Here is a 27,991-nt window from a genome sequence, read left to right on the forward strand (position 1 = left end):
ATGCGCAGTGGGGCTCCTCACACAGACACTTGTCGCCCTCGAGTCGGCAGCAGTCTGCGGGCTTCTTCATCGACTCCAGTCCCCTCAGCCTCGCAGGTTCACAGCCCCAGCACAGCCCTCCACCTCCCACGACCACCAGCCTCCTCAGCCTGACAGTCCACGGCGTCATGCTGATGAGGAGGCCGGCGGCCGGGCGGCTGCGGTGGTGACGGCGGCGGCGGCGGTGGTGGTGGTTGCGGTCTGGTTCGCTTGCGAGAGATCGAGGAGAAGTCGCCTTTGGGAGCCGCGTTGGAAGCTTCGCAGGCGGTGAGAGTTGGAACGAGAAGAAGCGAGGTGAGTTTCTGGTCCTCCCTCCCCCCCCTTCCCCTGGTTGAGGATGGATGCGATGTGGTCTGTGAGGAGGTGAGGTGATAGACGTGGAAATTCGCGCACGAATCGACGCCGCTTCGGGTTTAATTGGTTGACTGAAATTGTGGGTGACAACGGAGGCGAATTGTGGGGGGGGGGTGGAGGATGAGGAGGGAATTAATCTTCGTCCTTTCTCTCGCAGGAAGACCAAAACGGGGCTGATTTGAGGTGGTGTTTCTTTAGTCTGATCTGGGTGACATTTAGTTTCGGAAGATGATGACGTGGTGATTGATCCATCTGCATCGGCGGTAGGTCGAGGTGATGTTCCAGTGATTGAGTTTGGTGGATGTGATGATGCGCTCGGGTGGTCAGTTTGATGAGGTGAAACAGCCTCCGATTCGTATTATGGTGACGAATATTAGATGGGGCATTTTATTATATTGAGGTGATGATGGGGGGTTGGTTGTGTTTTGATGACTCGAGCGTGTTGATGTTAAGTAGATTTCAGTGTTGTGGGCCACGTTTGATGGAGTAGTTGAGTCTGCTCGATGATGTGGATCTGGCACCGATTCGGATTAACGAGTCTTTTAGTACGAGGCAGACTGTTATTATTAAACTGTTGAGTTTGGACCGAATGATGAGCTGCATTCGGCTGAGATCCCAATTACGAGGTGGATTAGTCTGATCCATGTGCAGAGTTTTAGTTTGTACTGCAGACGTGGTTTAGTCTGATACAGATAGTGGCGAGGTTGACCACACCCTCAGATGCAGATATCGGCAAAGTGTAGCAGTCATCTCTCCAGGTTCGCGAACATTGCCACCACTATCACCGCCACCCCATGTGTAACAAGTCTGCAGTGGTTGTATCATACAGTAACTCTTCACCATCGCTACAGGAATGAGGAATTTGCACCTCTGGCATAGAACAGGGATGAGCGCTACCCCACACCCATATCGGTGTCGAGATACTGTACTTTCACAATTGTTGTCATCGTGGTAGGTGCCTCCGCCCGCCTAAAATCTGACCCAACTACTTCGCCAACATTGATCAACGCAACCTCACAGAGAGACGGGGACAGCTGAGCTATTGTGGTTGTTATCTCTTCAGCCCTTGACGTTGGTGGTCATCTCTTGGCATCCACCTGAGATGGCTTCGAATAACTTCTCGCCCCGTGTCTCCCGCTCACAGATGAACTCATCTTTCGTGGAGGCAAACTGGTCCCTGGCCGTGGCGGCCACGGAGGCCGTGGCGGCACTGGTGCCATCGTCCGGGATGACCGCCGAGACGACCGTCACGCTGGCGCCCATCGGCCCCACAGTTGCCCCCGACCATGGCAACGCCACGCTGCCGCTCATCTTCCTGCAAACGTCGGCCGCGCAGGCCATCTCTGGCTTCTTCGCGTGGTGCGCGCTGCTCATCACCTTCCACCAGGTGAGTGCGTGGTTGACGGTGGGGGCAGGTGTCGCACGTGGGCAGCGGTAATGTAGCGGTCGGCGTGCTGTGCTACGCTCACGGCCAACACCAGTGACGATTATCTGAACTAGTCCTAGGCCTCCCCTTGGTCGACTCAGCCTCAAATAAATAGCTACTACGGTGTGTAAACATCGTCTCTAGGGAGACAAAGGCGGTCAGGCGTGGTGCTGGTCACCCACTCCCTCGTGTGCTGTTCCGTCCTTCATAGGTGCTTGCTAACAGCACTTGCCCCAACAGTCTGTTAAGGCTATACGGGGATCTTTGTTGTTTGTAGTAGGTGTTGTAAGTGTGGCCGGTGTGCTAGGTTGTGGCAAGTTTGGATGGTGCTACTGGTGTGGTATGTTTAGTTGGCAGCACAGGTGGGAATTGAGTGACAGGTGTGGTAGGTGTGGCGCATGAGTAAGGTTTCCTAGGTGGTACTGGTGGGGCTGGTGTGAGTGGTTAGTGTATTTTCTCCTCCATAATTCCTGTGTAGTGAGGTTGATTGGCTGCTGAGTCCTTTGAGATATAGGTGTTTGATAGTTACATAGCTACAATTTTATAAGTTTTGAAGGTTTTTTTTTTTGGCTCGTATTTCAATTTGGATTTTAACCTCCGTCTTTTTGCGAAATTATGAATTCCGTTGTCAGTCTGTATTTGACGAGGCAACAGCTCACTGAGGGAGCCGAGGTCTTCAGTAAATCAAAACATGGGTCGCAGGTGAGACCTATGTATATTAATACCAAAAGAACACTATTCTTAAGTGATTGTTCAAGACCCTGTGACGTAATTGGGGAGTGGAGGTCGTGCTGTTGTCATCACCCCGAACGTTACTCCCAGCCGAATTGTCAAATATATTATGGCCCTTGCGTAACTGCAGGTTCAAAGTTTCTGTCGAAAGAGATAATCTCATGGGGCTGGTCACTTGAATCAACAAAGAGAGGTAAATTTAACGCACTCCCAGCTCGTTTGAGATTTGAAGTTTAACTTAGGGCAGCTCGTGTTACTAAACGCTTTTTGTTACAAAGTAAACGCTCAGCGGTGGTGATTTCACGCCGTTTGCGTTGATCCGTTTCAACTGATGAGCGGAACGCCTACACGGAGTCATGTAAGGTCAAGTTGGATATTAAAGTGCTGGCATCTCAGCGGCCCTTGAGCCAACAAGTGTCATTAAATGTATACTGTATATATTTTTTAGAATATGCTGAGCACTGTGTTTATTTTGGGCACTTGCTGTTTTTGTGCTCATCTTTCTTGTTACGCGATTAATTTCTTGCTTTTTATTTATTTTTGTGATGTGTTGATTCGTTATTTCCTTGGGAGGGAGAACTGATCGTCATAATTACATAGCGATTGTGATTGATATATAATTGGTTTAAAAAAATTTTGAAGACCTGGGATGAAATACCAAACATTGCTCTTTGATAGTTCCCTTTATCAAGCATTTCGGCTGCTAGAATAGACGTTGACATCTTGACTCCTTGTAACTTGACTCTTCAGAAAGAGAGATCTTAGCTAGGCACACGATTAAAACATGCGCTCGGAGAAAACCCAAGCAGCGTGCAACATTCATTATATAACTTGGTAACAAAAACAGTGAAGAAAATAAGTTGTCATGTAAATGTACTCAAATCTCGATGCCTTTGTGAAAGCTGGGTTTGTAAACAAAACAAAAACTTGCTCCTGGGAGAACCTGTTTGCATTGCAAACGAAAGGGCTGGCGCATGTGGTATTTCCTCTGCGCTCTGTGGGGGAAGCACTGCTTTGTGTGGCCACGTGACGGTCGGATCACCATGTGGCAAGCATGCTCAGTGTGGGTCATTGTGGGTTAGGATAGGGCACGGCGTGGCAAGCAGGAGAGATGCTTGCTTGGTAACATGGCTCTGTGGGTTATTGTGAGATATGATCGATGACGGTTTGGCAAGCTGGGTCACTGGGTCATGCTGGGTTAGGATAGGTTTTGGTGTGGCGAGCAAACTCCGTGTGGCAAACTAGTTCAGATATGGGTTATGGTGGGTTAGGATGGAAGATGGTGGGTGACGTCGGATCAGAGCAGGTGACAGTTGGTCAAAATGGGTCACTGTGGCTTGTGGTAGGTCACATTGAGTTATTCAAGATCAGGGTTAGTATAGGTCATTGGTCACAGTGTATTAGTTTGGGTCATCGTAAGTTTCATTGAGTTAGGTTTGGCCAGGTGGGTCGCATTGCATTAGGTTTTGGCAGGGTGGATTAGGTTTGGCCACATGGGTCATGGTGGGTTAGAGTGGATGATATTGAGTAAATTTTAGTCATGGAGAGCCAATGTAGATCAAGGTTGTTGAGCGCTCATTACCAGGCTCCCCACAGACGTGCACACGACGGGCATGCTCACGGTTGTGCTCATGGTTGTGCTTACGGTTGTGCTCACGGGCGTGCCCACAGACGTGCCCACAGACGTGCACACGGGCGTGCTTGTGCCGTTCACCGTCCCTTCCTGTCTGATTAGAAAAATGCAGAAAGCGAATGCGTACAGTAACGACTGAGAGAACAGCTCATTAAACAACAAAAGCGGCTTAATAATGAGTGTGCTTTGTGCATTGTTCTTGCGCGCCGCATGTGCGTGCACAGGCTGGGGCCAAATTTTAATTTAATGCGGTGTTTAAAATTCACTCTGCATGAGCAGCAACAGTGAGAAAGACCCCGTTTGCTCATGGCGAGCTGAGACGGCAACATCAGGGCCTGATCACGAACCACACCCACCACCGGACAATGCCCTTGCCATTGCAAATAGAAAACGTTTGTTTATTTTGGAGTCGACCTCTTGGGGCAATGATGCGGTCTTTTATGGGCCATACCAAGATTCATATCCCCTCGGCTGAAACTATTCATGGCTTCGGCCTGGAATCCAACGTCCGTTACGATCTGCCATCTCCTGCTCGTTGAGCTCTGGAACATGTGGTTTGGGTGGTGTGTTGAGTGTTCACCGGTGGTGCCACTGGTGGCACAGGTTGGTGTGTTTGATACAGCGACACCGTGTCGAATGGGCGGCACTAATTTGTTGCACGCTCCTCCTCACAGTGTTGGCGATGGCCCTGACAGCCCGGGTGCGTGTGTGTGCTTTGTCTGGGCTAAAAACACACTCGGCAGCCACACTTGCGTTTGTGTATAAATATATATACTGTATGTATGTGTGATCAGTGCTGTAGTGTTTCGCATGTGATATTATTTCAGTTGACGTGGATTAGATTCTAGACCATGTACAACATCAATGGTGAATATCTGACCCAGTCCTGGCACTCCGCAATGTCACTTAATCCTTAAATGAGTACCTGGTGTGGTGTGTAAACATCAACACTGGGGAGACAAAGGCGTATGGGTGTGATTCTGGCCCTCCTGCTTCATGTCGACTTTAATATGTGCTCGCTAACCAGAGCTCTTGCCCCAGCATTATCTTAAAATTTAGATGGGAGTTTTTGTCTTGTGTGTGTGTTTGTATGTGAGCGCACGTCGTTTGAGCGAGTGCATCTATATGTGAGTGTGTGCATTTATACGAGTACATTTGGCTTGTGCGAGTAAGTGTGTGAGTTTGTGAGTACCTGTGTCTTGTGGGAGTGTCTGAGTGTACGAATGTGTGAGAGGGAGTGTATGTGAGTACCTGTGGCTTGTGCGAGTGTCTATGCGAGTGTATGAGTGGATGAGGGTGTGTGTGTGTGAGTACCTGTGGCTTGTGTGAGTGTCTATGCGAGTGTATGAGTGGATGAGGGTGTGTGTGTGTGAGTACCTGTGGCTTGTGCGAGTGTCTATGCGAGTGTACGAGTGGATGAGGGTGTGTGTGTGTGAGTACCTGTGGCTTGTGTGAGTGTCTATGCGAGTGTACGAGAGTACGTGTGACTTGTGTGAGCACCACTCTGCGCCACGCTTCGTTTGAAATAGACCCGGTCGCCCGACCATGGGGTGACGCCATCGGGGTTGCAGGGTTTGCGTGGACCCTTCGAGTGAGACAGAAGTATAATGTGTGCAGGGATCACGTGCAGTCACAGCTCATACTTTGGTTGCTGCTGACATCTGCTCATGGCAGGTCACCTACCACAAAGCGAGGTGTGGTGGTTGGTGGTGGTGGCTGCTGCTGCTGCTGGACATTATAGTCGGAACAGAAGTAATTTAATGCGGGGTCGGCACGCGTTGCTGCCTGAGACAGCTGTTATAATTTATGAGGCAGAACTTTGTGATCGTCGTGCAGATTTGTAAGACCCAAACGCGCTGGGCTGGGAAGTGGCCGGGGATTGCAGTATAGCGATTGGGTTTGTCAACTCATATTTGCAGAATGTTGAGTGTTATGCTGTCACATGCGTAGGTTTCCCCGTCCACTCTGGCTTCCTCACATTTGCAAAATATATATTTTAAATTAAATATCCAAACATCTGACTACAGGCCCCTCCTGAGGATGAGTCTCGAGACTTTATTGAGCACGCTCGTGGGAAAATACTGTACATTACATTGTAAGGTCAATTATATGTTGCTTGAAGCCCAGTTGCAAAAGGCAGCTGAAGTGCAATATATACAAATGAAACAAAATAACAACGCCTTTACAAGACAGCACCTCGCGTAGACCCTCCATCGAGGATGAGCGATGCCTTGATAGCGACACGGCGCCGGCTGCTGTTTGTTTTATTTTTGCCCGGCGGCCATGGGTACCGGCGGATGACTGACCCAGGTCCGTATAATCCAATAGACACTGTAGACACTGGACACTGTGCACATGACCTACGAAAATGAAAGGTTCTACGAAAAAATGTTTTACCATGTTTTTTTGTTGGATATCTTAGCGATGAAAATGAACGGGATCCTTTTAAAGATGCGTCATCCGATATGATAATCATAGTAAAAAAATTTGAAGAAATGTTAGCTTATATTTTTAGGCTTGCCTTTCCAATAATTTCAAATAAAATCTGCTTATCCGCAGCACGCAGCGTGCTTCCATCGTGTTAGGGCACAGACTAAATATTTGACAAGCATCGTGCGGTACTGCATCCAGCGGCTGGATGAAGTCCAGCGGCTGGATTAAATACCGCGTGGAACAGGCGAGTGACAGCGGCGGTCGTAACATAGGCAGTAGCAAACTGTAGAGAGTTATCACTGAAGGCCTACGAAACAGAAGTGCCTTGGGCCTACAAGAACCTTAAACCGGCCCTGGATCCACCCGCGACCACTCGTTACGCCGTGGCTCCGAGGGATGAGCCTCGTTTGCTGCCATGGCAACAAGGCGATCGCCTGCTCTCCTCACACCCACTGCCCCCTCCCTCCCTCCCTCCACCAACCTTTCCCCTTTTAAATCACCAGCCCACGTGTTGTGTCGTCATGGATACACCGAGGACTGCATGGTGCTGTCGCTGGGGGTGAGGGGTTTACGGAGGAATCCGCCATGCACCTGTTGCACGTTGCTTGTCAAATATTTACGACGGTGTCGGGATGATGTGGGGGCGGCTGGGTGGGGGGGCTGGCGATGTTGGCAGCGATTGGGTCGTATCTTCGCGTTTGTTTAGCAGCAGGGCTCTCATTCGTTATGGGGGTGGTTTTGGTCGTACGGTTATAATTACTAATTTACAACCCTTTGTTAATACAATGCTGGATGAAGACCTGCTCACATCTTGTAGGCCATGGCGGGGTTTAAAAAAAAATATTATTCACCTATCTTTGTTGGTCAGTGCAGATTCGTAAAGGTAGGCCCAGGACTGGTTCAGATATCGCCCGCCAGTAATGGGGGTGGAATTCGTGCTGCTTGGTGCATAGCACAGGGGACCAACCACTGCGCCACCCGTGTTTAGTAGTGAGATTAGTGAAGAGCCTTGGTACAGCCTAGCAGTGGAACCAGGGAGTGGTCCGAGGCTAATCACACTCCCCGACACCTTTAAAACTAAACCGGAACTATTATATCTGACACCATGACGCTGAAGCATAGGGCCCCCCAAAGCGCAGGGCGCAGGGAGTTGCCCCATTTGCCGTACCCTAGGGAAGGCTCTGAGTGGAACTGCTGAATTCACCCACACTCCACGACGCTCGCTTTGATGAATTGTTACAGAATCATCTTCTTGGTTCTTTCGGTAAAGTCACGTAGAAGGGAAATAATAAAATAATAGGAATAACACATAATAAAATAATTCTCACGACGTTTCGGCCACGACACAAGCAGCCATCCTCAGGTGAAGAACAGGTCTGTCGGAAAGACAGCGTCTGTCGTGAGAATTATGTTATTATGTTTTATTTTTAATATTATATTATTCCCTTCTACGTGACTTTACCGAAAGAACCAAGAAGATGAATCTCTGCAGTCACGAAAGCTTTAAATCGAAAAATGTTACAGAATCAAGATATGTTTTAACATTGCAGTGAGTGGTATCACCTCTAGTGGCTGCAGGAGTGGCATGGTCTCTACAGTCACACATGACTGCACAAAACAGTAATTTTATACTTTTTTACTTGGTGGCAAAATCCTAGCAGTGATGAGTAAGGGCTTCGGTTCACTGGAGTATATAAACGTGTGTCGCTCGTGTGGATAATGGTGCTCAATGAGGCGACTTCATAAGTAGCTTTGTGACGTTGTCTTCCAGGACTATTCACTGATATATGGTCGTGCATACAGCACTACGAGAGGTCCAACTTAAAATGTTTTTCTGTAAAACAACACGGCTCCAAGAGCACAGTCAAAAGAGTAATTGATTTCTTACTCAAATAAGAATTGAGGCAGTGCCAATCTCATGTTTACAGCCCCGAGTCGGTGGGGAAAATCACCCCCGACGTAATGTGCCTGGGATGAGGTGACACGGTGATGTCACCACCACAGCGGCCTGTGTCCGAGTGGGCTTTTGCACTAGGATTGGTGACTCAATGTTGTCGTAGCCATCGCTGTGGCGTCGCTGTACCGTGAGCACAGCATGTGTTGCTCACAGCGACCGATAACCCATGACTCTGGCCCGCATGAACTCATAACCGCTGGATTGCTGTCTTGAGAAAGCTGTGTAATTAGTGAGCTCGTGGAGACGATTACAGCTCTTGCTTCACCTCGCCTTGCAGTGAGTTAAGTCACCCTCGTGGGGGCCCGTGTGAGTGTATAAATGTGCTAGGTTTGTTGAAACAACCTGGTGTATGTGAATTCTGTGCAAGGCGATGTAGCTGTGTGTGCATGCTTTATGGGAGGTGGTGAAGTGGTAGTGTAATGGTTGTCACACTGTGCTATGAACCCGGCGAACAGAGTTTAATTCTTGCTTACTGCCAACATCGGCGTCGAATATCTGAAGCGGTGCTGAATCTTCCCCCTTATTCGACTCGGCGACGCGGTCGCGAGATGTTAAATACCTCGCCTAGTATACAGGAGGTCATGGGTTGGATCCCAACCCTGACACATGTATATTTGGAGTTTGCATGTTCTCCCCGTAGTCGTCAAGTAGATTTTTCTCCGGGTCCTCTGGTTTTTCCCTCCACATTTATAAACATACGTTTAGAGTATTTGACTGCTATACATTTCCGCATGATAAGCCACTTCGTTGAGCTATCATTTGTGGCCAGGTTGCTTCCAAAAAAGAGCTATAGAGATCAGTAGGCCTTACCTGGTAAAATAAAAAATAGTTTAAATAGTTTAGTTTTAAATGATTACACTGTTATAACATCAGCACTGGGGATACAAAGGTGGTTCTGGCCAAACGACTGCATCGTGCGCAGTGCCGGCCTTAATAAGTGCTCCCTAAAAGTACTTGCCCCAACAGCCTGTGTTGGCTACACGGGGGTGTTTGTGTAGGGGTGGTGTCGGTGCGTACAGTGTACCTGTGTGTGTGTGTGCTGGCCATGTTCAGCCTGTTAATGATCTGCCACAGGGGCCAAGTGTCGGCACTGGTTGTGACTGGCCGCGATGGCTCTGCCGTGTTTACAGATCATGTTTACTTCTGTGCCAAGCAGAGCCAGCCATTGACACGTTCGCCCAGATAAGACTGCCCTTAGCTCTTTTAACTGGGTGCATCACAAAGTGCATCACAAAACACATTGGCCATCCGTGGTTGCCACCGAGCTTGAATCAGGGGTTATAGGCCCCCGTAAATTACCATCGGACACTGCATATACTGCACTTTAAATCGGACATTAAAGACCTTTGGACTTTACTCTGAGTGGGTCAGTGTGTGCTCACACCATAGCCCAAGTTGTAAATAAAAAATACTCGTAGCTACATGATAACGTTTCAAATTACAGCTGTCCCTTTGTGAACAGGTTTATGCTTTGGGATGCATTTGTATTCAGACGTTGACGTGAATCCATGTTGTACTGTAATCGCTAACCCTTCCTTGCAGAATAGATACATTTTTAATCTATCCATGGGCTTTCTCACTCCTGAAGGAATGGGAAATCCCAAAAAAACAGTGTTTCCTATCTTTAAAATGCTAATTTGGTTAGGGTTCGTGTACCTACTTATGTGTGTTATGATTCACCTCCCCCCCCCGAGATTTGATTAATTGTCATTAGGGAGTGTTATTTATTCATGCAGCCTTACCAGCTTATCAGTGATGTCACTCTAGCTCACAACATGAAGAGATTTTTGTTATCTTCTTGTCTGGTTAAAAGCATTCAGTCTCATGCCAGACAGCCTGGAATGCACAGCCTAGGTGTGGGTTTGTTAAATACACTTGATTTATTAAACTTTTTTTTGGCCACTAATTTGCTAATTAATTCATTTAGCTTATCCAGATAATATTAATTTAAATAAAGTAATTTGAAATGTAATCATTGCTATCAGTTACATTTTTATTTAATAATTTTTACAAATACAATTCTCATTGTCCCTTAAGTGAGCATGCGATGGTGCTCATCTGCTTTGAGGGGCCTGAGCCATTGGTGAATATTCCACATTTCTATGACGTGGCCCAGTCTGTTCATTGGCTAGCCTCTGCATAATTTGCGCAGAGTGGTGGAAATCAACTTATTGACACTGAAAGGGTGAGGATGCCAGTAATGGGTCACGCACGACCCCCAACAGTTCAACCCCCAATAGGAATTTGAATTCGTGACATTCGGATTGTGGGATGGATACTCGAACCGCAGCGTCATCCGAATTTTCAAATTTTAATCGGCCAACTTAATTGATTGTCAGCTGCTGGTGGGCCTCGTGATTTGGCACGCAAGCCATGTGTTGGCAGGCGCGGTCTGTCCTCCCCGATGCCGGGGAGGAGGAATGTGGCAGCGCCTGCTGCACCGGTACTGAGCAGGTGTGACCGGCGACAGGAAATGGTTGTGCTCTCGAATATGTCAGACACGTGGCGCTTGCTGTTGGCTTTCAACCACGTCTCCTTTGCAAAAGAGGAGTGGCAAGATGGGGGTCTCGTGGGAAGAAATAAAGGGTTCTCGACCGACCTATACTGCCTACCCACCTACCTATCTACCAAATTACTTAAATATCCATCTAAATACGCAGAAATTAACCCATCAAACTACCCATGCACTTATCTGCTCACTCATACAGCAACTCGCACACATACTGGTCCACCCACACAACAATCCACACACCTACTAACCCACACATACTACAACAACAACTCATGCACCTATCTACACAAACAACAACGCACACACCTACATACCCACACACAACAATCTACGCACCTACCTACCCACATAGCAACCCAAGCACCAATCGACCCACACAAAAACCCAAGCACCTACCTGCCCACACAACAACGCACATACCTCAGTACCTACCTACTCACCCACGGACACTCACCTACCTACCCACTCAACTATGAGCACACCTACCTACTCACCCGTATACCTGTTAACCTTATTCGCAAACCTTCCCCCTAACCTCGTGTGTCGAATGCCTGCCAAGTGCACACACCACCTCTCCTCGTGCGCCAACCACGAATGCGTTGGCGTACTTCGTAGTGTGACTGCGTTTCGCAGTCCGTACGTTGTGACCAGACGTGCCCGCGCGCGCGGTACATGCCGCCACAAGCCGCCACACGCTGCTCCACCGTCGCCCCGCACGGCAGTAGATCCCCACCCGGCGGAACATTTTACGGAAATTAAAACGTCCAAACAAAATGTAAAAGCTAGAGCAATGGGGTCCCCCGGGCCTGCTTTGGGATTTCCCCGCAGGGTGGATGAGTCGATTGCGATTGGTGGCGGATCGATGGGCGACCGCCGGTGTGTGCGTGTGGGATGAGCGGTTTCGCCGTACGGTTACGCATCGTCTTGCTTAAGGGGCCATGCCTAATGGGAATGGGGAGTTGTATGGAGGAATGTAGGGGACGGAGTGGGAAAGAGGGTGGGGTGGAAGATGGGCATGTAGCTGATTAGTGCAGGCAGGGCTTCTCAACCCGTGTTGGACTGAGGATCCCTTTCCATTAGTCGTGTCATGATGCATCGCACCGTTTCATCAATCAAAATTGATTCTTACGCTCATGAAACATGTGTCGAATTGCACGTGTGCGTGTGGCTGCCTTGGTTGCCTATATGGATGGATGGTTCGATGAGTGGTTGGATGGATGGTTGGGTGGTTGGATAGATGATTGGGGGGGGGTGATTCGTTGGATGGATGGTTGGATGGTTCGCTGGTTGGCTGGCTGCCTGGCCCCTAGGGTGAGCACATTATGTTAATTGTCCTGACTCGTAAATCCAATTTCATCACAGCCGTTAGCTTGCATCATGCCTGAGTGTGGATGAGTAGTGACCCGGAATCTCAGTGATCAGTTAGTCAGCACCACCACTGATCATCCGGCGATATCCCGTAATAAAACTGCACGGTGTCTTGGTCATCCCATGCCAAATTTTATCTGGTTGCATCACACCATGTTTTAGTAACACTACTGGAATCTCCTGTTGGAAACGTGCCATGACCTAATAACACTTTGCCAAGTTTTCCTGGTGATGCCGCACCATGTGCTGGTTGTGCCGGTGTGGAATGACTGTCCATGAGAAGGGACCGGTGAAAATCTTGCCAACGGGCTGCACCTATCACCAGGATTCCAAAGTTGACCTCTGCTTTCAAATTTTTATTTTATTTTTTCGATGAGACTAATGCATCTTGTCGCTTGTTTACTAAGTGCACTGCTCTGTAAGCGTCTCACGTCTTGGTTATGTTGAAGTACAGTAAACCCTAGCTATGCGCAAGTCATGGACTTGCGAGTTTCGCATATTCTCGAGTGACAATGTATATTAAGTCCCTATTCGCGACCGGCCGGACTCCAGTATTCGCATGTGTACATGCCAGACCACCAACACCGGGGCAGTGCACGCACATTTTTACATTTGAAACTGTCTGCGAAGATTAGGCACGCCCTCTCGGCTGCTCGCTTTGTCCTCAAGGCTCGCAGTAATCCCGTTCGGAACTCGCTATTGTGCATTTTTTACTTTATATATACTTGCAGTCGACTCGTTTATACATTTTGGTATAAACGAGTTGACTGTCAGGTCCATTTAAAAGGACGCAAATGCAATCAGGGAAAGTGTTGCGGCTAGCGCTCTCCAGAGTGCTAAAATGATAACTGTGCAGCGTTGTTATCAAACACCTGCATCTCCCAAGGAGTCATCCTCCTGAATTCTTCACCATCACCACCACCACCTTCATTGTCGTTGTCGTCATATCATCATCATTAAGGGTAATTATAAACACGTTGTTTATAATGTATTATTTATTGTTGTAATTGTTTTTAAATATGTATAATTTCCCTACCATTTACCTATGTTTACTCGTACCAGGAACGTAAACCCATTTGTCCCGTTGGAACAAGGTTTCTGCATTTTCAAATTCCACAGTCGTGAGCGTTTTCAATAACATAACCTTCGCGGATAGAGAGGGTTTCGCTGTATTCTCAAATCGTCCTCCGCTGTGCAAATTCACAAATGTAAATTATTATATTGAAGGTTTTGCTGGAGCATTCGGTCAGGTGGTGCTGTGGCAGTGACTCGCGTTCGGAAAGTCGTGAATTCAAATCATAGTCTGGGTTTGACTCGGCTCATCATCGTCATTACCATCATCGCTCTGTTGTAAGTGAAACGAGAAATGATTCTCATCATTTGATTTTATAAGCCTATTAAATGCTGCAAACATGTCAAGTTGAAAAATAGTACCACTTTCTATAAAGTGGTCCCTACCATATAAATATGGAACTTCCACGACAGACTTGGGGCTGCTCACATAGATGAGCACCTCTCCATTATAATTTGTACAAGGAGGCACTTAAATTTTTTTTTGCTAGTGTACTGAAAAGTGACGATTCGTCGCGTCGGGTGTGATAGTTCTGTTTTCTGTGCTGTCAGCAGCCGGTATCACTGCCCCAGGTGGTGTTTGTGTACGTGTGAGATAGTGTACTGTGTGTGTGCAGCTATGCGCATGTTGCGAGCGTGTGGTGGTCAGGTGGTTAGCGAACTGCGATAAAAACTCTGCGACCTGAATTTGTATTTCCAGCCGTGGCTTTCGTTCGTGGTGAGTGATATTTTAATTCATTCTGGGCCTTCGCTAGGTCGACTAAGTCTTAAACTGTGTACCTGGTGCAGTGTGTAAATATCAGCATGCACTTGGGAGACAGATGGCCAAGTGTGGTTTTGACCACACCACCCATATTGGACTGTCTCAATTCAGACCTCAATAGGTGTTTGTTAACATAACTTTCCCCAACGGTGTGTGTAAAAGGCTGTATGAGTGATCTGCTGTTATATTTTACGTGTAGGATCAGAGAAGTATAGGCAATATCGTCTGAATAGTGTATTGTCTTCGTTTGTGCCGAGTACATGTATGTACGAGTTGTTTCATGTGCACGTCTGTCCTTGTGTGTGTGAGAATTTGTACGCGTGTTTGGAAGAGTGTGCGTTGTGTGTTTGTGTGCCAGTGTTTGCGGGAGCGCTAGTGTAGCCATTAATGCGCTGCACTACGAACCCCGCAACCCGAGTTCGATTCCCACTCATGGCCAATAATAGTGACGAATATCTGAACCGGTCTGGGGCCTTCCCTAGTTTGACTCGGCCTTAAATTAGTATTTGGTGCAGTGTGTAAACATGAGCATTGAGGAGACAAAGGCGGCCAGGTGTGATGTTGGCCATACCACCCCCTTGTGTCGGCCTTCATTGGTGTTCACGAACAGAACTTGCCTCAAGAGTCTGTAAAAGGCTACACAGGGGATCTTTGTATCTATTTATAACACAGTTTTGCTGCTTCAGCAACTATTCAAAGGTTAAAACATATTGTTCCAAAATTGCTGAATGAGTAGGAAAAATCCACTCCCTACATTTATATGCTTTAAAAAATTAATTGCGATGAATATTTGTTTAATGCATGATGTACATAAGCTTAGTCGTTCACTCGCTGGCCTGGCTATTGTGAGGCCACCAGTTCAGTTCCCAGTCAAGGTTGATTGAGCCCCACCAACATCACCATCCTCGCCGTCATCATCATCATCATCACTTGAAATAGAAAAGGCAACAATGCTTGTTTATGGATTTACTCCCTGTCACAGAAATGTGGACTTTCCATCACTGTCTTTGGGCCACCCTACACTCGTGTGAAGAGCAAGATAACACCTTGGTACACACTGGCATCAAGCTGGCACACTTTGGACCCCGGTTAGAGTCGTGGCTGGGGCTATGTATGTAGCAGCACTGTTCATTTGGCAAGGGGGTGACGCTTGGATACGGAAACTGCTGGGTGGCTGAGCGGTCAGCGTGCTTGCCGCTTGGCCATCTCGCATGCAACTGTGGGTTTGATTCCCGCTACAGTTGGCTGGTAATTTCTTTCTGCGGTGTACTCAGCGAAGCGTGCGTTCTGCGAAAGGGAAGTACAAGACCTAGTGCCATCATCGACCGCAGGAGCAGGTCACTTTTTGCCGATGTCTTGCCACAAATCGCAAATGTAAAATTTGCCAAGAAATAAATTCGATGAAGTTCTTATGTAAGCTGACACTTTAGGGAAATTTACAATTGCAATTTTCTCTTAGATTCTTATGTCGATTTTGAATTAAACTGCATCGTTAGAATCATCTGTACGGATGGGAGAGAGGTGAGATAATGAGGGACAGGGAATAGAGTGTTGTGAGTGGGGAATGGTAAGTAGTGGCTGTAGAATGGGGGGTTATTGAGTGGAGAATGGGGAGTGTAAAGTGTAGAATGGAGAGCAGTGGAGTAGTGTATGTATGTATATTTAACTTATGGGGAGCAGTAGTGTAGCGTTTAGCGCGCTGCGCTACGAACCCGGCGACCCGAGTTCGATTCCCGCTCACGGCCAACACACAGTGATGATTATCTGAACTGGTCCTGGGCCTCCCCGAGGTCGACTCAGCCTCAAATGAGTACCTGGTGCAGTGTGTAAACATCGCCACTGGGGAGACAAAGGCGGTCGGGCATTGTGCTGGCCACCCACCCCCTCGTGTACCATTCTGGCCTTCATAGGTGCTCGCTAACAGCACTTGGCTATACAGGGGATCTTTGTCTTTGTATATTTAACTTCTTTCGCATCGTACGTTGTTGACTGCTAATCGGAAGTGCAGGGGAAGGACAACAAACAAATCACAAAAAGCAGTTCTAAAGAAATGAGTTTTAAATCTAGATTTAAAAGTGCACAGCTCCAGTGACTTCCTAATATCAGAAGGAAGAGCGTTCCAAACGGTCGCAGAAGCGCATATCAAAGTGCACGATGCAGTAGCCATCTTTGTTCGATGGTTAGCCAAAAGCTGCTGCGAGGATGACTGGAGTTTGCGTTATGGGATGGGTTATGCTCCTTGACGAGATTAACGCAAGGTTGTGTGGTTAATTTGTGGCAAGCACTTGGTGTACAATAAGTGCAACGTTATAATGTATTTTTGTGTGTGTTTAGTTTGTTGTCCTTCCCCCACACTTATTAGTATGGTTGGCTATGTACGGTTCTAGATAAATACATACATATGTATTCGTCCGGTTACCGGAAGCCAATGCAAGCTCGGGGAGCAGATATGGTCGTGTGAGTGGTGAGTGAGTAGTGGTGTGACGAGCATAACGTCGTGCGTGCGTGTGTGCGTGCCAGATCTACGTGCACCTGAAGCACTACAGCTGCCCGAACGAGCAGCGGCACATCGTGCGCATTCTCTTCATCGTGCCCATCTACGCGTTCGACTCGTGGCTCAGCCTCCTGTTCTTCAGCAACGACCAGTTCTACATCTACTTCGACTCCGTGCGGGACTGCTACGAGGGTAACGCCGCCGCTCACCAGCGTCGACTCACAACGAAAACCGCGATGCACACCTGTGCCGCACCTGTGCCAGTGGTCCTTATCAGCATGTGTGTGCCAGTGTGAGCGTGTGTGCTTGTACGTGGAAGTGAATGCCTGTGTGCGAGTGTGTGTGTGGGGAGCAGTAGTGTAGCGGTTAGCGCGCTGCGCTATGAACCCGGCGGCCTAAATTGAATTCCCGATCACGGGCAACACCAGTAACTATTATCTGAACCAGTCCTGGGCCTCCCCTAGGTCGACTAAACTTCAAATGAGTACCTGGTGTGGTGTGTGAACATCGCCAATAGGGGGACAAAGGCGGTTGGGCATGGTGTTAGCCACCCCACCCCCTTGTGTGCCGTGCAGGCCTTCATAGGTGCTAATCGCTAACAGCACTTTCCCTAACAGTCTGTTAAGGCTATATGTGGGATCTGTGTCTTTGTAGGTGCTCGCCAACAGCCCCTACCCTCGCAGTTTATGTAGGCTACACGGGGCATCTTTGTCTATGTAATGTAGGTGCAGCTTTGTTTTGTGTGCCATGCGTGTTCACGTGTGCTCTTACCCACGTATCTTTTTGCTTTGCAGCGTTTGTGATTTACAACTTCCTGAGCCTCTGCTACGAGTACCTCGGAGGGGAGAGCGCCATCATGTCCGAGATCCGGGGAAAGCCAATCGAGTGCGTCTCGGGCACCAATGTCACACACAAGCGAATGTGAATCTGTCACTCAGTTTGAAATGATGTGAATCTCAGTCTTTGTGTAGGAGCAATGCCAGTTAGCATTGTTGGCTACGTACGGTGTGAAATAAGTTGAACATATATACATATGTACATCGTACGTGCGACTTCTGACCCCTGCATGTGCATGCAGGTCAAGCTGCATATATGGCACGTGCTGCCTGTGCGGTCACAACTACTCCATCGGCTTCCTGCGCTTCTGCAAGCAGGCAAGCTCGCACGCCGGACATCCTCGTTGATCGTTCACAACTGTGCTCGGTTACTTTCCAATCTTGAGGTGGTGAGACTGGCCTGAACCGTGAGAATTATATGTCTGACACTGGCTCCAGGCTACCAAGCGTCCCAGTGCTCATTTGAGCAGGAAGATGCTTTAACTTTTACTTGTCCGTTGAGAGCGACTTTTTGATGCGAGTGTCATCGTGATGTTGTGTAATTCAACCTCGCGCTGCCTTTCCATCGTCTCTGTCCAACACTGTTTCTGTCTGTCACGCTGGTCCCACACTCGATCCCCATTCTCCCGTCTGCTGCACGCTCCCTGTTCAAACTCTCACATTTCTCTTCCCTACTCCTCACTCTACTCCCTGCTGCTGTCTGCCACCCTTTCTCAGGTCTCTAACCACACCCCTTGCTCCCCTCTTCTCACTCCCCACTACAAACTTTGAACTCCTTATATTAATCTCCACTCCTTACTCTCGTCACTCCCTACATCTCGCTTACTCTATCCACTCTTGACTCCTCATTTCATACTCCGTATTCTTATTGTCTGCTCCCTTTTGTCCAGTTCCCACTCGCTACCTTGGACTCTCCGCTGCCTGCTCCCTACATACCCGTGTCTCACTGTATAATCGCTCTTCCCTCTTCCCCTTTCCTCCCCTCCTCTCCCCCACCTCTCCCCGTGCTGCAGGCGACGCTTCAGTTCTGTGTGGTGAAGCCGCTCATGGCCATCGTGACGCTCATCCTTCAGGCCTTCGGCAAATACCGCGACGGCGACTTCGAGTAAGGGGGGCTTCCCGGATCCCCCCCACGCCCCCCCCCCCCCCGTCACTGCCCCGTGATCCCCTTCTTCACTCCCAGATCCCCTTCATCTCCGCTTCTCCTTGAACCCTCTCATTCCCCCCACTACCCTTGCACTCGTTAATGTATGTGCGGGGAGAGGAGAGGGAAGGGGTTGGTGGTGCTGCTAGGTGGAGGTGGGGGGGATTTGTGTGGTCTATTTGTGCCCAGACATCTGCTCAGGAAACTGACTGCATTCAGGGCAAATTAACCATGGCACCCGTTCCACAAATAAATGGATATATATTTATTTTTCCGTGCCTAGTTTTGCGCTGTAAAAAGGCAGTCATCGCTTTTGTGCTCGATAACACAAAGGCTCCTCTTTAAACCATGCGACCCCCCCCTCCTCCTTCCCCTCCCTCCCGTCCGGGGCCTTGTTATTAGCCAAAGCTGGGTGGATCAGTGGTCCATGATGCCCGCATCAGAGCACAAAGGCAGCGCTGCTGAAATCCTGTGTTTAAATCCGGGTTTCAGCTCTCTGTGATCAAACCGGATTCTCAAGTGCAGCGAGTTGATGGTCTGAACCCAGTTACCAGTGAATGCACAGAGAACCCCCCCTGTCACATTTAACTTCTTATTTATTTTAGAACAGCTCTGAGTAGTAAAACTCTCGGTGTGATTGACGTGTGATCAACTCTCTCTGCAACTGGATAAAGATGCTATCAAAGTGACCTGAGAAATAGTTCTGTGAAGTAAATTTTCCAATGCCACTCTCTTGACACACGGTGGTACACTGCTCTAACTGCGAGAGTTCCGAGTATATAATTCTTATTTCAGTGACGAGATATTAACTACCTCGCCTGGTGTCAAGCAGGTCGTGGCTTCGAACCCCTCCACATTTAGGTGAAGGGGTTGGGCGGGTGACGCTGGGTGTGGAGGTGGAGTGACCACGATTGTTACGGAGTCAGTAGAACGGAAGGCGTGTGGTCGCGATTTACCGTGGATTTACAGCGGGAGACATAAAATACAAATTTTTACATTCGTTCATCATCACCCGAGGTTTATAGTATTATGTATTTCGCTGATACATGTGTTTGGTGAATGTAAATATATTGATTACATGTGCACAGTAATGATACTTAACCAGGCAAGAGAAAACTATCTGTTTAGTAGTTAGATCTGGGAGGCTACATTTGGCAAGAAAGTTATTGTTTTTATATCAAACTGTACCCACATTCTATGGCATCGACACAACAGCTTACACTTGCCAATGACATCATGGGGTCTTTAATGTTCGTAGTCGGCGCACAGCGACGATTCAACAGAAAAAATGATCAGGCAGCTGTCGCGGGAAACAAACCATCAGCAGCTTTGTGCGAGGTCCTCCGATTGCTAGATCTAGCTCGCATTGAAATGATTCACCGGTTTATATCAAGATATATCCATGAAGTGCCATATGTATAAAATTCAACAATTTAAATTTCACTTGCGCTGTACGCGATCTTGTTCATAGAAACTGTGCTGCTCCTATTGGTTTTTACATGAACCACAGGCGGCAGAAAATTATCGCTCATTGAATCGAAGCACGTTCACGAATCGCAACGATTTGTGGAACCGTGGAGGGGTTGAAACGTTGCAAGCGTAGCTTGTTCCAAGCGTCGCCAACTCACCGCTGCTTCCCTGCCCTGTGGCTCCCAACCCTGCCTGCCACCCTTTTCCCACTCCCTCCGGTCCCGTCTCCCCTCTACCCCCCGGCAGCGTGTCTAACGGGTACCTGTACGTGACGATCATCTACAACGTGTCCGTGAGCCTGGCGCTCTACGCCCTCTTCCTCTTCTACTTCGCCACGCGCGAGTTGCTCAGCCCCTTCGAGCCCGTGCTCAAGTTCTTCACCGTCAAGTCGGTCATCTTCCTCTCCTTCTGGCAGGGTGGGTGGCATGTGGGAGGAGGCGTGGGCGCACGGTGGCACCACGGGCACATAGAGACGGGAGACATTGGCACACGAAGACGTGACAAATGTGACACGCGGAGACATGGGGGCATGCCTGAGTTGTGGAGACCTGGACGCATGGATATGTGGGCACACACAAAGGCACGGGTATGGGGAGTTACAGACACGCTTGTAAAGGAGACATGAATACACAGGGATGTAGGTGCACGTACGCATTGACACTGGGGCTTGTACGCACCCATGCATCTAGATCCACATGCACACGTGATAGTGGACACGCACAAACATACATGGGTACGTGACAGCACACAGATACATTGGCATGCAGGTACATGAGCACCCTTGTATATGGTCCCATGAATGCATCGGCACAAGGGCATACTAAGCAGACAGGTGTCCATGGTACAAGTAATCAGGTAGACGCCTACACGTGTACGTACAAATATTGGTTAAACACACACCCCCACGCATGTGGGCCTCACCTGGGTACGCTGGCTTTCACACACACAGTTCCCCCAGACAATCTACGGCTCAGGAAAATGACTAGACAAATCACAACCTCGTCTTACCTATCCTGACCCGATCGCCTGTGCGAGCGACGCTGCTCGTCAATCGATGTCGACCGTACCTCCACTGTGACCCCTTCATGTCCGACCCTTTGCAGGCATGCTGCTGGCGATCCTGGAGAAGTGCGGGGCGATCCCCATGATCTACTCGCTGGATGGCAAACTGGTGGCCGGCGTGGGCACTGTGGCGGCTGGATACCAGAACTTCATCATCTGCATTGAGATGTTCTTTGCTGCAATCGCGCTGCGCTACGCCTTCTCGCACTGGCCCTACCTCAACAAGCGCGTCGACACACTCGGTGTGTGCACACGCACACGTTCGTCATGGAAGGATGCGTTGATTCATTAATGTTGCTTGCGTCATGAGGCTACGCGTTGGATCGTGTGCGTATGAATATTATCGGATTAGCACGGTTGCCGATGTACGGTGCGAAAGAAGTTCAATATTCATAGATACATAATCTCATTTATTGAGCGCCTTCACTCAAGGCGCTTGATATAGGTTACAAAACGGTGACAATATAATTATTTAGATGGAATGGGAGTATGAGGTTTGAGGAATGAGTGATAACGATAGAGGGTACTTGGGAATCACGGAAGGGCAGGTGAGGGATGGGAAGGAGTGAGGGGAGGGAAGAGAAAGAGGATTAGCCGATGGAGAAGAGGTGAGGCATTGGGGGAGGGATGGAAGGAGGTTAAGGAGGGGGACTGCTTCATGTACAGGGGAAGTATTCAGTCTATGGGCAGTGTTGAGTCTGTGGACAGTGTTGGGTCTATGGGCAGTGCTGCTTAATTTACGAGGAAATTTATTCCAGTGGATGGGTGGAATAAGAGATAAGGACTGAAAACGATTAATGCAAGTTACATGCAAATGATATGTTAATATGCTAACGTTACTAGCAATCCCAAATCGTGACAATCCATTGAATCGGTGAGGAGGGGGGAGTGGGGGAAAATCGTTACATTCCTAATCCACATGCTCACGCAGCCTGGCCCATACTTTCGCACATTTACTCGCCAGCGCGCGCGCTTTAATACACGCATGCCATCGCACCCGCACACTCGTCGCACACGTGTATGTAACGCGTCCCCGTGCCCACCCCTCCCCCGACAGGCCGGAGCACCCCGATGAGCATCTCAAGCAGTCTGAAGGAGACGATGAACCCCAACGATATCGTGCAGGACGCCATCCACAACTTCTCGCCCGCATACCAGCAGTACACGCAGCAGTCGACGCTTGAGCGCAACGGCACGGGCCACGCGCACACGTTCCACGCGCGCCAGCCGTCGGGCGGCGGGGGCGGTGGGGGGCACCCCTCAGCCCACGCGCACGACACCGAGAAGACGATGCTGCTGAGCTCCGACGACGAGTTCTGAGCGGCGTCGTGGTGCGCGTCCTAGGCGGCACGTACATGCCGCCCGCCGCCGCTGCTGCTGCTGCTTACGACGCCGCTGCTGCTCCCGCCCCCCCCCCACCACCCACGTTTGCTTCTCCCCCCATCGCCCCACCGTCTTCCAACGCCGCCTCTGGTGGCGCGGCGAACTGATGGCAGCGCTCCTTTCTGTGACCCCCCCCCCCCCGTAAGCACTTCACCACAAACGCCATTTGAGTCGTTGCTACCAATTTTGTGGGCGCGTCGTGAAGTGTTTGAGGGGATGGCAACTGCTGGGCGGTGGGGGGAGGGGGTTGAGAGGGGGGGGGGTGGGGGGAAACACCGGAAGCTGCTCACCGTTTACACAATCGTGCTTTCTTGCGGTTCTCACTCTGGCATTAAATTCACCGTCGGGGGGAAAGACATGTAGACACGTAAACAAGCTTATTTCGTTGAGACGTTTTTATTTTAATTGAGGGAGAGGAATTATTCCATATCGTGCATTCACAACCCAATGAAGCCGTTTTTTTGCGTGGGAAAACAACACGGATGACGCGGATTTTGCGACGGCTTTCGGCCGGTGAAATTTACGGGAATTGTTGTTAATCATCGTCGTGTTTTGTTTTCTTTTTAGTTTTTTTTTGAAAAATAATTTACTGCATGGATGTCGGCTTATTAGGGGGGGGGGGGCTAGGGGGGGCGGGAGTGAAAGGGGGGGGGGAGCTGTTAAGCAGCGAATGTCTGGAATTGCTGCAGTCGCGTCGGTGATCGCTTCGGGGTGCCGTGAATCCCGGAGGAATTTCGCGTCAGAACGTTTAGTCCGTAAATGCGACCAGAGGCAGGACGTTTATTTTGCACTGCACTTTCAGTTGGCGAATAGGCTCGAGCGGGGGGTCTGTTTGATGCCACTTCACTGCAAATTGACTGGCATTCTATAAATTATTGGTGTTTTTTTTTAAACTGAGACGAATTTTAACTCAAGCTGACGAAATGTCAAATCTGGGTTTACCCAAGAACTAACTTTAAACAACAAGGGGTGGGATTCTGCTCCCTTGCAACCTGAGTCACCGGTGGAAATTTAACATTGGCTATGGTGGGGACCAGTCTTTGCATAATAAGCCAACGATTGCTACCGAGTGGTGCTTTCTGAACCGAACCTTCACCCTGAACAGAACCCTTATCCCTGGTCATAATTTTAAACCTAACCCCACGAAGCCAAACTCTCACCCTAACCTGAGCTCTGAAGCTAAAGCATAGCCATAACCTCAGACCTTACCACAACTCAACTTAGCCCAAGCTATAACCTACACCCTTACCACTGTATTTATATTGGGATATTCTTCAGTGGCCTTTGTGACTAAATGCAGGATGCAAACTTTTTAATGACTGACCGAGAAATAAATATTAATAAAAAAAATAAAAATTGCTATGGCATTCAAACAACTTAGTAAAACGGTTCTTTTATTTGACTTGTTCACAATATATTATTGTGCTAGCCTCATTCATAAACCGACCCCAAACTCTATACCCCTAATCCCGAATGTGAAACCCACCACGAACACAATCCCTCTCACAAACCCTAACCAGATCCCGGGTGTAAACCCCCATTCCAGTGACCATCACCAGCCATAATCTACTGTTGGATGATTGCCTCTCCCAAGCCGTTGCCTTCTCTCACGATCTTGCGATGTAACAATCCCCACCCAGCACACCACGCGCCGATCTCGTCGCTCCCAACTCTTCGGTGTACGTCCTTTCAAACGTGTTCCATCCCTTGGCTGCCACTCCGTTATTACCCTTGACCATTGCCCATCAACCCATCGAGTCTTGCTCAGGGCCGCTTATTTTTCTTAACGGTTACAATTCTGTCTTCACCCTGCGTATATTCTCCCAGACACGTGTGTTGTACTTCAATAACAATGCCAAGCATGCATCCCTTCACGCTTCTTTGAGAATGTTTCAGTTTTTGTTCCAAATGCTTCGTCAATGATATGACATAACCCCGTATGTCATAGCATTGATTGAACGTTTTCTTCTATAGGCACATTTCTATGTGACTTTATAATCAATTTACGATTTGCAAGAGCACTCCAACCTGCTGTCATCCGCCGACTCATTCCATTATTTTGATTCTGGTCCACTCTCCATAACTGTCTTTGGTGCATGCACACACTCTGCTCTGTTTGAAGAGCTGTGACCCTTAGACACATCTCCAATTGTTAAGCGAACTTGTTGAACATAACCTTTGTTTTTTTTTATAATTTATCATGTGCCCCAACCTTGCACCGTTCTCTATTATAAAGTTACAGTAACATTTCCTGCAGTTCATATTTACGCCTTTTGTTTCTCCAATCCAATATTTAGAAATATCTTCTCATGTTGGTGTCGAATAACTTTGGCTATGGTTATTCTTTGGATAGTTTGCATGTTGTAAATAACCTAAGACAGTGTCCTGTTCTTCTCCATCGATTCCTAACGTTGCTTTCACCTGTACCTCACCCCGCCACCGTCATGGTAAATGAAATCAGAGTTGTCGGTAGCTTGAGAACCATGTTGCAGGCTGCACTAGCATGGGGCGGGGGTGGGGGAGGGGGCGGAATATGTGACCGTATTTCACGCTGGTCAATGCAGGTTGGCGAAGATAACCACCTGACATGAGGAGAGTGCACTTCTCGCATTAAGGTGACTCGGCCAGCGGTGCATGCTCTCTGGAGTTGTATATTCGTGTCGCTAATGTGAATCCGTTGCTGCTTGAACGCCACCCACACCCGGTGCTTTCCGGTAATGGATTGTGCCCCAGTGTCTCTACTCCGTGAGCTTCTGCAGCGTAGAGTAGCGAGAGCAACTGGCAGCTGCGGACTGAAAGTGGCAACATTCCCACGCAACCTGGCGTGGGTCGTTTCACACACGGCCCGTTTCAGCGGTTCAGTATTGAACAAATGCGGGATCCACGAACAGAAGACTTGAATCCGAGCTGTCTGTCCCCAGTCTTAGTCGACTTTATAGCCCTTGAGCCATTGGACCAAAGATTGCTTATTGGTACCAACCAGTGTGGAAAATGCGAATAATAATTTTTGGAACAATTTTCATTTCGACATTACTAATATGGACGATGACAAAGTCATCGTGGTATCTTTTTTTTATATCTAAGAAAAAAAAATTATGAAAGAGGGTGTCATGTTATGTATGACAGAATATCGTTTTGGGAAAGAAAAAATATGTGAACCGAAACATGTACAGCTTATAAAAAATTACATTTAAGTGAAGCTTTCTGAAAATGGTGGATACTGTAACTAGTAGCATTTGTCACCCCAAGTGGTACCGGTCAAGTACCTCTGCTCATGGGCTATTAACACAAAACTCCAATGTGCATGACTCAGAGGAAGGTTTCGTTGTATGTTACCGTCACTGCGAGCCAGGCCCCAGGTTCCACGTCGCCGGTGCTGTGATAGAGGGCCGTGTTTTTATCCGTTTCTGGTTCGTGCGTCCTCGCAATTTTTCGTCGCAGAAATTACGGTGCCGGTCGGCACTGCGGTCCGCTATCGGTGCCTCGACGCGGCCGCTCTATCGCCTTGGGAGTTGGCGCCTTATGCCGTCGCCCAGCGCCGCCTCGTCGTTTTATTTGTGTCCCAATCCTCGTGGGATTCGCCGCGGAGTGGGGAGGGGAGGGTCAGCGTCGCGCTCGCGCGTGTGGTTGTGGTGATCGTGTGAGACGGGAGTGGTGAGCGGTTGAAGAGTGATTGGGGGATCTGGGAGAAATTGATTGACAGGAGGAGGAAGAGGGGAAAGGTGGAGTCTCACATGGTGGACAGCAAGGTGATGATGATTTGAAAACAGGGAATCGATCGTAATTCGTGTCTTAACCGTAAGAGTTTACAACTTTTTACCAAACTGAATCATTGCCCTTCCTCGCACCGTTGATCCAAACTTCACCCAAACAAACTCGAGTCCTAATTCCTTGTTCATACTCAATTAGTATTTATAACAACCTTAGAATTTGTTGAAACGAGTCAAATTTGCAAGGGAGACCACGTCCTAGTCCCAACCCTATCCCTAACCCAGCCTTCACCCGAATCCCAGTATTACCCAACAATATCCCTGGCCCAAGCAAATCTTCCTCACCCACAGTAAAAATCGGCAGAGTAAAAAACACGAGAGCGGATTTTTACTTCTGTAAACAAATCTAATGACACCGTGTCACCATGATGCAAACTGTCACTTCAATAAAATGAGGCACATTGTTCTCCAACGCTCCCTGAGTAATTACACACACCGGCTATTTGTGATTGCAAACGAGATGTTGATTATAGTTTGGAGTTGAGCCCGATAACGTCTCCAGGGTGTGCCTCGGAGAAGGCAGGGAGTGGTTTTACTCGGTCGTGGATGATGTGGCTGGGTAGGGCAGTGGCGTTGCAGCGAATTCAGCTGTGTGGCTCCTTGATCGGGACTGCCCAAGGGAGCCCGCGTGGTTGATTGGTGAGCGGTGTGGCTGGGTCGGAGTGAAGTTGTTGGCGAGTGTTGTGGTTTGAACAGGGTGCACTCCCACGACTTTCCAAGCCACACCGTCTCCCCCCCCCCCCAGCCTTTTGCAATTTACCTAAACGACTGACACCAAGGTGACGTCTATCCACCACCCCTCACTCGGCTCAACGCGTCGGTGGCGATAGAATTTTTTCGTTCACGTTTGGAGGAGGGCGAGCGGGGGTGGGGGGGGGGGATCGTCGAACACCGACATTGAGCTGATATTGTTTGTGGCCTGATTTCGTCGCTTTTTTTTGTCTGACTTTTTTCGAGAACTTTCCGACACCTCCATCGCCAACATCTGGGAAAATCAGCCCGGGGATGGGGGGGGGGCAACGACGACGCGGCGAGCTTCGGCCGCTTTGTGACGACGCGAATCGAGCCCAGGGTGTCGGGGGAGCTTGCGTGGGCGCTCGTGGTCACGGAGGAGCTGGTGGATATTGTATATAATGTACATGTATCATACGCAGATGTCTATCTCTGGATCGTAGAGAGTCTAGTTTTGTATCTGTGACGGCGGCGTGTTGGGCCGATCGTGCGCGACGCGTCCTCCTCTTGTGTCGGCTCCGACAGAAATAAAACTGCCTTGCAGTGCACACGGCTGCGGTGATGTCTGTTAATTGTCTGTCAAAATAGTAATGAGAATGTATTTGTTTAAAGCGCTTTTAGTCGCAAGATCACAACGTGACGTTCACGTGAAAGTGTCAACACTCCGTGAATAAGGTAAAATATAAAAGGACCGCACAAGACAACGCAATCAGGGTGACCAGATTGCACTGAGGCATTGGGTTCGTATACCACGAGCGATGGTAATCGGAGTGAGTTTGTTTTCAGTTGGGACTGAAGAACAACGACAGTGA

General features: G+C 48.8%; 1 protein-coding gene across 2 annotated transcripts; it reads left to right on the forward strand.

Moving 5' to 3' along the window:
• Positions 1-27,729, forward strand: TMEM184B (transmembrane protein 184B). Of its 2 annotated transcripts, none has more exons than XM_061560835.1 (9): positions 1-333; positions 1,538-1,780; positions 16,809-16,974; positions 17,577-17,667; positions 17,861-17,941; positions 18,637-18,723; positions 20,479-20,648; positions 21,336-21,536; positions 22,352-27,729. In XM_061560835.1, exons 2-9 carry the CDS (start codon positions 1,538-1,540, stop codon positions 22,612-22,614), a joined length of 1,302 nt encoding a protein of 433 aa, XP_061416819.1. In that variant the 5' UTR covers positions 1-333; the 3' UTR covers positions 22,615-27,729. The 2 variants fall into 2 exon arrangements, with proteins under 2 accessions (XP_061416819.1, XP_061416820.1); XM_061560836.1 differs by lacking the exon at positions 1-333 and adding an exon at positions 537-656.
• The last annotated feature ends 262 nt before the right edge of the window (positions 27,730-27,991 follow it).

Source organism: Lethenteron reissneri, chromosome 26 (genome assembly GCF_015708825.2).
Source record: "Lethenteron reissneri isolate LAM-NWPU_2019-01 chromosome 26, ASM1570882v1, whole genome shotgun sequence".
Taxonomy (NCBI): Eukaryota; Metazoa; Chordata; class Hyperoartia; order Petromyzontiformes; family Petromyzontidae; genus Lethenteron; species Lethenteron reissneri.

Coding starts and splice junctions, on each gene's coding strand:
- TMEM184B (XM_061560835.1), top strand. CDS start 1,538: ATGAACTCATCTTTCGTGGAGGCAAACTGGTCCCTGGCCGTGGCGGCC. Junction 17,668..17,860: donor ATCCGGGGAAAGCCAATCGA/GTGCGTCTCGGG, acceptor ATGTGCATGCAG/GTCAAGCTGCATATATGGCA. Junction 21,537..22,351: donor CAAGCGCGTCGACACACTCG/GTGTGTGCACAC, acceptor CTCCCCCGACAG/GCCGGAGCACCCCGATGAGC.